We start from the raw sequence: 9,792 nt of genomic DNA, 5'->3' as shown, positions 1-9,792 counted from the left end.
CCTCCCTCAGAGGTGCTGTTCCCTCGGTGACACCTGGAAAGGCTGTTGGAGGCCTGTACCTAGTGACACCTGGAAAGGCTGTTGGAGGCTTCAGGTGAACCCACACTCGTCTGTAACGGTCACACGCGGCTCAGGAAAGCAGCTGGGGGATATGTGAGAGGGCAGAAGCCCTGGCAGTGACCCTCTGCTTTCTGGCCTCTTTGGGGGCAACACCCGGTCGCTAGATCCTACCGCGGAGCTGCTGCAGAACAACCCCTGCCTGGCAGAGTTCCTCGCCTCCGTGCTGGCGCTGCCCGAGCCCAGCCCCAGCATCCTCTCCTTTGCGCTGCGGTTAGCTGGGACGCTTGCTGCTTCCGAAAGCCGCTTCCAACACCTGCAGGTGAGTCAGCTACCCAGGTACACGTGTCTGTTTCCTCCTTCTGTATGGAGGACACCTAAAAATGTGCATATTTTGCCTGTGAAATTTCTGGGATACATTGAACAACTCGGGGGAAAAAGTGATATGATAATGAAGACCTACAACCATACCATTCCTTTTAAGCTCTCGTGTAAAGCTGCTGGCTGCTTTCTTGTGTCTAGCCGCAGTGGTACTATGAGTGCTAATACGTAGTGCTCCTCATTTTCAGTTCAAAACAGCGCATGGGATAACACAGTCTCACATCAGTCATTGCAAAATATTGTATCCCTGGACAGATCCTGTAGATTTAAACTGTGGTAACAGATGTAGTTTTCCCTCTATAGTAGGTTGACAGGAAATCTCTGATTCTCTGCAAAAATAAGAGAGCTTTTCAGAGCCCTGCTTTCTATAACAGAATACATTTAGAGTACAAAACTCAAAACCCAAAAGGCTTTGAGGGAAGAGACGCATACAACTGTGTAAGGCAGTCTAATGGAACTGATACATACGTAAGTTTTCTGCAGCATCTTAAAACCAGGCAGTTTTGGTTTTGAACACCTCTGTTGCTTAGTCTATGAAAGACAGATACGTTGAGTTAAAGCATGGGATGCTGAAAATTTTCTGTTTTAGTGATACTTCTAGCAAGAGGAGGTTTCACTACAGTATTGATTTGGATGACAGAGCAGCCTCTCCACGCTCCTCAAGCCCCTTTGCTTACCGTTTACTCTGTTTGTTCTCCTCTGGCCTCAGCAGGAGAAGCTGTTGGTCAGGCTCTTTGGCGGGGATGGGCCTCTGAACAGCGCACTGTGGGAAGATGCATCAGTGCGAAGCGGCTGGTTGGAGGGTGTGCGCAGCATGATGTATCATCAGCCTGCCCTCGACTTCCTCTGCAATGGTGGTGAGTGCTGCTAGGACTGGGAACTCCCCAAATCCTCTGTTTCTTCCATTCCAGTCTGTTGCTCAGATGTTGAATGAGAGAGACAGGAGTTTTCATTTATTTAAGATAAAAATAAGCCGCTTGTCAAAAACAGTGAAGTCATTGAAAGATGGTTGGGTTTTTGTTAAATTACTTATGCATTTAATTCTGCCCCCCCCCCCACCGGTTAAAGCTGTGTGGTACTTGAATTAGAATAATAGATAGTTGGAGTGCAGCAAGGCTCCCCCTCACAATAGGAATGCTGTTGTTTTTTCTTCCATTGACTTGTTTTCTTTTCGCACAGGAGGCATAGATGTGATCTTCACTCTGCAAGGGGATCCCAGCCTGTTCGTGGCTTCAGCTGCCAGTCAGCTTCTGGTGCACATGTTCACCCTCTCTGTAGAGTCTGAAACAACTGAACCTCTCAGTACAAAGAACTGTGACTGGCCAGTGTGTGCCCAAATGATTATAAAGCATATAGAAGATTCCCTTCGCTCCAGATCTGCCTCTCACATCGAGCAATCATTAAAACTGTTAACTAATTTATTTGGCAGTTGTCATGCTACGTGGACTGAAGTACTTTGGTTAGGTGTAGCAAAGCAAATAGAATCCTTTTTGATGGAAGAGACTGTTCAAGTACAGCACATGTTGGCAAATCTTTTCCTTAAAATGGCACGGTAAAGATCTTCTGGGACCTTGGATCCAACTATGAGATATATCTGCTTTCTACTGTCAAAGAGGACATATTATTTACACTTCTTTCTTCTCAGGTCCCCTGTGTTTTCTGGCACTGAAAGCAGTTTTTGGGCATTAGTGACTTCTGCTCTGGAACACTTAACTCCAGTACAAGCAGGTCCTTTGGCAGTGGGAATTCTGAGGCTCTACAAATGGTAGGACTTACTTCAAATAAATTTTTACACTCTACAAATGTTTCTGTACTAATATCTTTGGTGTCTTTCAAACAACTGTTTTTTTTCCTCGCTGCATTTTCCACTACATTCTTTAATATGTAAGACTGGTTGGCAAGAACCATGCCAGTAGCCAACAAACTTCAGACACTGACAGTAAGAATGATACCGTTTCAAAGAGAGAGAAATGAAAGGAGCCAAAATCGTGTTAATGTGGATACCCTTGCATCTTGCCTACAGCCGGCTAATTTCAGGAAAAAATAGCAAGTTCCTTTAACTTTATACTGCCAAGGTTGACTAAGATAGACACAATTTGACTGTCTGACAAATCTTGTAGTCTCTGTTCAGTTTTCTGTTTCACAAAAACACTGACCAGTGTAAGAGCTTTCACTGCTTTCCAGCAGAAGCGTGCATCTGGAGACTCTGTTAACAGTTGCAGAATAACTTAGGTTAGAAGGAACCTGTAGAGATGATCTAATATAACCTCTTGCTCAGTGCAGGGCTAACTTCAAAGATAGATCAGGTTGCTCAGGGCCTTCACCATTCAAATTTCAGATATCCCCAAGGATGAGGATTCCACAGCTCCTCTGGGCAACCTGCTCCAGTGCTTAACCATTTTCATTTCATAATGAAAAGTATTTTCCATATACCTAGTTGGAATCTAACCTGTTGCAGTTTAAGATTCTTGTCTTGTGCACCTCTGAGAAGTCTGCCTGCATCTTCTTTATAACTCTGCTTTAGGTAGTGAAAAAGCACCAAGAAATCATCAGATGTCAAATGAATACAGCACATATGGATACTGATTTAGAGGCTAAGTAATGCCTGTGTCCGAAAATATAAGGACACCCTTTTGTTGACAAGAAATGCCACTCTCTAAACCCCCATCTTACACAGAACCCTGCTTTCTGTTTGCATAGCTTGATAAAGCAGCTTATAAATTCCAGAGCCATTTCTCCTCTGCTTTCAGTTAGCCAGGGAAACTTGAAAGAAAGCTTGAATTGTGATTCTACTTTAATTGCTCTGTCATTGCTGGCTTGTTTAAAAGCCTGCATAAAAAACATTATTCTGCTCTGCATTTGTGGGCAGATGTTTGGGAAGGAATTGAAGTGTACTTGTTTTGGTAACTGCTGTTTCCTCCTTGAAGCCCACAAGATGTGAGGATTCAGGCACTGACTGTTCTACTTCAGCCAATGGACTGTATTTTGAGAGCAGCCTCACAGCCTCTGGAATATGCAGGTACAGTTGTGATAGAAAAGTTAGAGGCTAGTCTGCTTGCCTGTTTTAAGTGTCTGGTGCAGACAAAACTGGAGGAAGAAGAGTAGAAGTAGTCGAGGACAGCAGCAGCGTTTGTGGTGAAGTGCAGCATCCTGCTGTCAGCTGCATTTGAAGGGATATTCATACTACATCACCTGAAAATCTTGATTGATTAACTTTAAAAAAAAAAAAATCACATTCTGTACTCACTAACAACCTGAGCTCTTCCCTTCTTTTGTTCTCCAGGTTTGTTGGATGAGTCTGTTAGTGATCCCACCACTGTTGAAAGTCTTCTGTCCTCCAAGTCAACTTGTGTTAGTCTTCTGTGTCAGACCCTCGCTCATCTGGAGGAGCTGCTGTCTCTGGTAACATTCAGAGAAGGAAAAATTGCCTGGGGATCAAATTGGTCCTTGAAAAACAGTGTTAAGATTAGTTGCAAACTTTTGTATTAGAGCTTAATAGAACGGGGAGAGGAGTTGACAATGAGAGTTTCCATATGTTAAAGAAACGGAGCACAGTGGACTCCAAACAAGAAAACAGAGGAATACTGAGGCTTCTAAAGAGGAACTGCACTTAGTTTTAAATCCATCTTTACAAGCTTTGTTACCATACCTTACTTCTACTGCAATTATTGATCCAGTGAAAAAACATAAATTGAACTGCTTTCCAAAGCAGTGAGAAGAATTTCCTTCCATCTGTGCAATAGTTATTGGGAGAGATTAAGATAATTTGTTTGTAGTTATTAGCATTGTGGTACCAACACTAGAAATTGCAATTTTTGCTGCCTCCTGACCAAAAACGCCTGCTCTGTGTGCATGCTTGAGACTTTTGCTGGAAATTTTCTTTTTTTCCTTTCTCCAATCCCATTAGATTCATTTGCCGGTGGATTTACCCTATACATCCTTGCTACACTCTCTCATGACAATATTACAATTTTGTAATGGCTTCCTGAGTCCAGCTTCTCCTCTGGGAAGCACGATAAGCCGATTCTTGATCAATTGCTTCAGAATACAGAGGTCAGCTCTTGATGTTGTAGCAGCACTCTCAGAGCGAAAAGGTGAGTTAATCTTGCACTCCACTTTTTTTTTTTTTTTTTTTTAATTTTGGAAATACTTGACTATTCTGTAGTTGCAGAATTTTTCATTCATTCCTTTTCACTGATCTTTCTGAATAAAGACAACCACTTTTCCATTTCTGGAAATTGTTAACTTCTTACAATTCTTCCTACTGTCTTGGCTAGCCTTATTTTCTGTTGATGAGCTGGGGCACGTAACACTGTAATTAAAAAGATTGTAGCAGTTGTAAGAAAGTGGATGTTTCTCCTTTACTCCAAGGACTGTACTTGCCCTCTTCTCCAGAACAGTTTTACAATCCTGTGTCTTTCTCTATTGCAGCAGTTGAATTGTGATTCAGCTGCTCCTCTTCTCAGTATTCGTCCTTTAGTTTTGCTTTTTTATGTTTCAGGCTGTGATGCACTCATAGGAAGCCTATTTGATGTCCTTCTGGCATACCTGGAGAGTCCAAACACCAGCCCTACTGTGAGTATCGAACGAAGGAGAGATCCAAGTCTCTTAGCTTGCCCCAGTGAGACGCAGTTCTGAGAAACTGTCTGGTGGGAGTTGTTTCTTAGCACAGTTTATATTAGAATATGTAGGAGACTTGTCCTGGTCTTGGGTGGCTTGCAGGAAATAGCTAAAATTCTAATAAGCGAGTAACTGACCGATACACTGAGTGTTCTTGAAAAGACAGGAGCCATCACATCCAAGAGTAGTGCCAACATACTCAACTCGACATGGCCCTTAAGTATTGAATTCTTTGCATGAAGGGGTTTTGTTTTCTTGCTTTGTTTTGTTTGAATTACTTTGATGACAACTGCAAATCAAAAGCTGGAGGTACTAGAGCTTTGTAACACTAAGCTGAGAACAGACATTTTCTAGGTGTTTGTTAGAAATGTTATATAGGCACCATTTGTGGCTGACTTGTTAGTAAGGAAGCATATGTACTTGTTTACTCTGAGAATTTCTCTGTAAGTTTGAGGCTAAAACAAATTTTATCTAACATAAAGGCAACAATGCCTCCTCCTGTCGTAAAGTTAAATCTGCTTTATATTGCTTCAGGTTCTAAAGAAAACATTCCGAGCTACATCCCAGTGGTTGGTGCGCTTGCAGGAACTGTCCTGCTCCAACAGTCGGTGGCAAAAAACTGAGATTTTGGAAGGTAACGAAGCTATTCAAATTGGGGCAAACAGCAGCTAGTGGCATATATTAAATTAGCTCTTACCTAACTTTCCTGCTCAAAACACTTAGGATTCATTTGTTTGGACTTAACGTTGAAATTTAGATTTAGCTGCCCAATAGTGCTGTGAAGAACTCTGTGAGTAGCACACAGCAGCAGCAAAAGGGATTGCATCAGATAAAATGATGTAGGGGTTGTACAGTGATCGCTTCAGTAAGATTTGTTTCCTTTCATGCCCATTCCAGCTTGTCACTTGGCTTTTACAGATGTGTTTCGGGTGCTGCAGAAGCGTTTATGCAGTCCTTGCTGGGAAGTAAGAGATTCTTCTCTGGAGTTCGTCACTGTCCTGATTCAATACTTGAGAGGTAGGTACAGAGATTTTACAGTTCACATTGGAGGAGCATTTCTTTCAGTGTTATGAAAGTCAGTCAGGCTTGGGAAGCATCCTCTGACCTGTAACTGGAGGACTAAGAGAAGTGTCAGGGGTCTTACATCATGATCAAAATCTGACAGAAAGATTAATAAACTTGTCCTACTTCTCTGTTGAACTCAGATTGCCGTGCCATCCTTAATGGCAGTTTTGGTGAGTTAAACTGAGGGGTGTTGAGACAGTCATATATGTTGAGACATGTATGTCAGGGCAGGTGACAATACCTAATGGCAGCTAATACTTTGGCTTTTTCAGTTCATTCTGCAGTGGAGTCTGGTTTCACGCAGTAGGCTGGTGGCTGAGATTTAGGAGGCTAAAAGCCTAGAGCTGCTTTGCACACTTTGGATTAATTACCGATTCTCCACCTTTGGCTTTGCTGCAGGTAGCAGTAAGGCACTGTTAATTCTCCTACAGTTGGAAGAGAGGGGGATGTTGTCAACTACTGTTATCCCCAGGTTACAAAGGGGGTATCCAGCACACTCACTGCATTAACAGTTTACCCTGCATCCCCTCTCAGTGCTGCAGTTGCATTCTTTTTCTTTGTTGTGTGCCTTGACAGTAAGAAAGAAAGAATATTTTTTCTCTCTTTAAGCAAAGGTGTAAGTTTGAGGCTGAAACCATATCCCTACTTGCCCAGAGACAGTTTTTTATTGCTGGTAGAACAACTGTAAATGGATTTTTCCAGGTTCCTGCATCTAGCAGGGCTTGACCAAAAGTCACCAAGCTGCTGGAAAATGGGGAGCCTGACACAGAGCATCTGTGCTCCTGTGAGCAGCTGCCTGGTCTCTGCAGCAGCTCAGCTCACTGGCAGCTGTCCCTGCAGTCAGTGGGCATCCTTGTATGACGCAAAGAACTGTTTGCATTGGAAACAGCTTCATGCTCTGAGAGAATAAAGCCTCGCTTCTTTGGATTGCTGTCTTGTTTACAGACCAGGATGAGTTCAGGCAGTCTCTCCTGTCTTCGGAGGTGCCGAGACTTACAGAAAATCTTCTTGAGGATTCGGAAAGCTATGTGCGAGCGAGTGCTGTGACTGCTGTGGGACACTTGGCCTTCATTACTTACTTTGCTCCAGAGTCACCTGGCGTAGGGAATCAGTATAATAAGGAGGTATGATGACTTGGTGTAGCCCACTGCAGAATCAAGCAGAACTACACATCAGTTCACTGCTCTACTACTTAACACTTTCTTCACAAGTTATCTGCAGCCTCACACAGGCATATTTCACAACTAGTAATGGAAAGACTAGATTTTTTTACTTCCACTGTTCTTGTTTCTTTGCATGTTCCTCCCCTTATTGTGCTTTCTCTTTATATTTTTACATTTAGCACATTTTTGCAAAGCTTCAAGAAATCTTGTCCACGGACCCAGAGGGCTTTCCTAGGAGGGCTGTGATCAGCATCTTCACTGAGTGGCTGAGCCAAGGCTGCACAGGTCAGCTGGAAGATACAGAGCAGTTTGTCTCTAGAGTGATCCAGACTGTGGAGCATGACTTAGACTGGGAAGTCAGACTTCGTGGTTTGGAACTGGTTAGAATTTTCTGTACTCACACAGTTTGCCAACTTGGCCTTCCTACATGCCCGTATGCTCCTGTCTCACCTGCAGTCACTAGTTCCATTCATCAGAATAAGACGATACAGATATTTTGCCGAGCAAAAGTGTTTGGCTTTTTGTTTCGGTCTTTGTGTGACTGTGATAAGCCAGTAGGTCAGAGAGCCTGTGATATACTGCTTGGCTTAAGTGGTTATTTCTGTCCAATTAGTAGCCTGAAGAATTCACAAGAGAGTGGAGATTCGCCTGCAGGACATGGCATTGCCTGGTTACAAAGGACACTAAGGCAGGGTTCTCTGGCCCAGAACTTCCCCACAGATGGTGGTAATGGGGTGGATTTTCAAGATCCAGAGAGCATGATGCTAGCTTTGGGTACAATAGACTTCGTAGAGCTGCGTGATGAACTAAATAAAAGTAGTGACCACGTGGAAAAAAGCCCTCAGTCCCTCTTACAGGACATCCTTGCTACTGTGGGGACTGTAGAGGAGAATGAAGCTGACTGTTACTGAAAACATCTTTTCCTCTGAGGGAGCAGTGCTTAAGCAGTTTTCTTCTGGAGGAGAATTTTTTTTTTATATCAGTCATGAAGTCTTTCTTGCGAGAGGATAAAAAAGTGTCATGCTGAACAGAGAAAAGGATGGTTTCATTAGCTGTTAAATGGGTTAGAAAAAAATCTTTGCTTTAATACTGATTAATGTTTTGTTAAAAAATTCAGTCTCCAATAAACTGCGATTTGTTTTTCAAAGTAAATACATTAAGAAATGCATTTGTTCTTTTTTTAAGTCCTCTGTCTTCTAAGAAAGCACCAGATCATGCCTACATAAGGAAACATTTAAAAAAAAAAAAAAACAAAACAGTGAGTAAAAACAAATTGTTGCATGCTCCTTTTAGAGCCAGAGTAGCTAAAACTGATGAAGACCGGTTTTAAGGGACACTTGTTTTGACCTTGTCCATATCTCTGTTCTAAAAACAGAGCTCTTGAGTCCCCTGTTGCATTTTGAGGCCTAGAGCAAAAGGTGGCATTTAAGGAGTCAAAAGCTGATTATCCTTAACATTACAAACTTTATTCTATAGATAACATACTTTTTTGATCTCAGCAGTGACACTAAAAAGCTGACTTTGTTTTTAACTGGAGCCAGAAGCAAGTCCCTTTTGCTGAATTTTTCGAGTGCTCCTATTCTTCATTCTTAAGGAACTAGGATAGCTTCTAACTGGTAACAGAAACAGACACTTGCTGCTTTTTCATGATAAAAAAATAGATCTATGCTTAGCTTTGGTAAACCATTAGAAAACAGCAGCTATAGTGCAAATGGCAACACTGTTCTCTGAGAAAAAAATTGCCAATTTTTTAAAAACTCAGGGAAAACTGTAGTTTGCAACTTACTCCAATGTCTTGCCATGTGATAAGAAGCTTTCTGAAACCTAGAAAAAAAAAAATGAGAGTACCTTTATCAGTAGGTCAAACCATGCTGTATTCTTTTCCAGCACTGAAGTGTTCCTTAGCATCCTTTTCCTTCTGCAGCCTATGTCAAGGCAGGAACACTACTCTCATTTTAGGCTCATGGAGGCTCTAATGCAGCAGAAGAACTTCTGCAATCTCCTTCAGTATTATCAGTATTATGTACTGCAGCAGTACAATGGGGTGAGATGTATTAATTTCTTGCTACTGAGTTTGAAGATGTACTCTGTGCCTTTTAATGAAGTCAGCACACTTACCTATCGCTCTGTGCGCAGCTTTATGTATGACAGCACCCTTGGGTGTTGTACCAGCAGCAGTTATTAGGAGAAAGCAGCTCTGCTGCTGACACACAATTCTACCTGAGCAGGATCTACACCTGGCAAAAGACAGAAGATTTTAAAAATCAGACCTTTCCCTTGCACTGCGTTTTTCTCTGAAATTGAAAGGGTTAATGAGAGAGAGGGGATCTGCTTTTAAAGAAGTGTGGATTGTTTGTGGAGTTTAACAATCCTGTCTGTTGAAGGGATTATAGTTCCAAAACTAGCATTACGTGTTGGCAATAGGTCAGATAGGCTCCAGGAAAGGAGACAGCAGGTTGCTGAGTAAACGTCTTCCTCCCGTTCAGCACTAGATTCTTGCTATTTC

At 42.3% G+C, this 9,792-nt stretch overlaps 1 protein-coding gene across 1 annotated transcript; it reads left to right on the top strand.

Annotated features, from left to right (window-relative positions):
* Positions 1 to 224: 224 nt before the first annotated feature.
* On the top strand, positions 225 to 8,197 carry BRAT1 (BRCA1-associated ATM activator 1; the record flags this gene model as incomplete). The annotated part of the gene is made up of 12 exons (XM_010077987.1): positions 225 to 379; positions 1,148 to 1,295; positions 1,618 to 1,990; positions 2,084 to 2,203; positions 3,366 to 3,457; positions 3,722 to 3,840; positions 4,346 to 4,532; positions 4,940 to 5,013; positions 5,593 to 5,692; positions 5,977 to 6,075; positions 7,069 to 7,247; positions 7,466 to 8,197. Coding segments are annotated over 12 exons (2,378 nt in total), but the record flags the coding sequence as incomplete, so codon positions are not given.
* Positions 8,198 to 9,792: the final 1,595 nt, after the last annotated feature.

The sequence above is a fragment of the Pterocles gutturalis genome, unplaced genomic scaffold, assembly GCF_000699245.1.
Source record: "Pterocles gutturalis isolate BGI_N339 unplaced genomic scaffold, ASM69924v1 scaffold3571, whole genome shotgun sequence".
Classification (NCBI taxonomy): domain Eukaryota; kingdom Metazoa; phylum Chordata; class Aves; order Pterocliformes; family Pteroclidae; genus Pterocles; species Pterocles gutturalis.
Note: the sequence above shows the minus strand (reverse complement) of the source record. Positions and strands in the feature narration are given on the sequence as shown.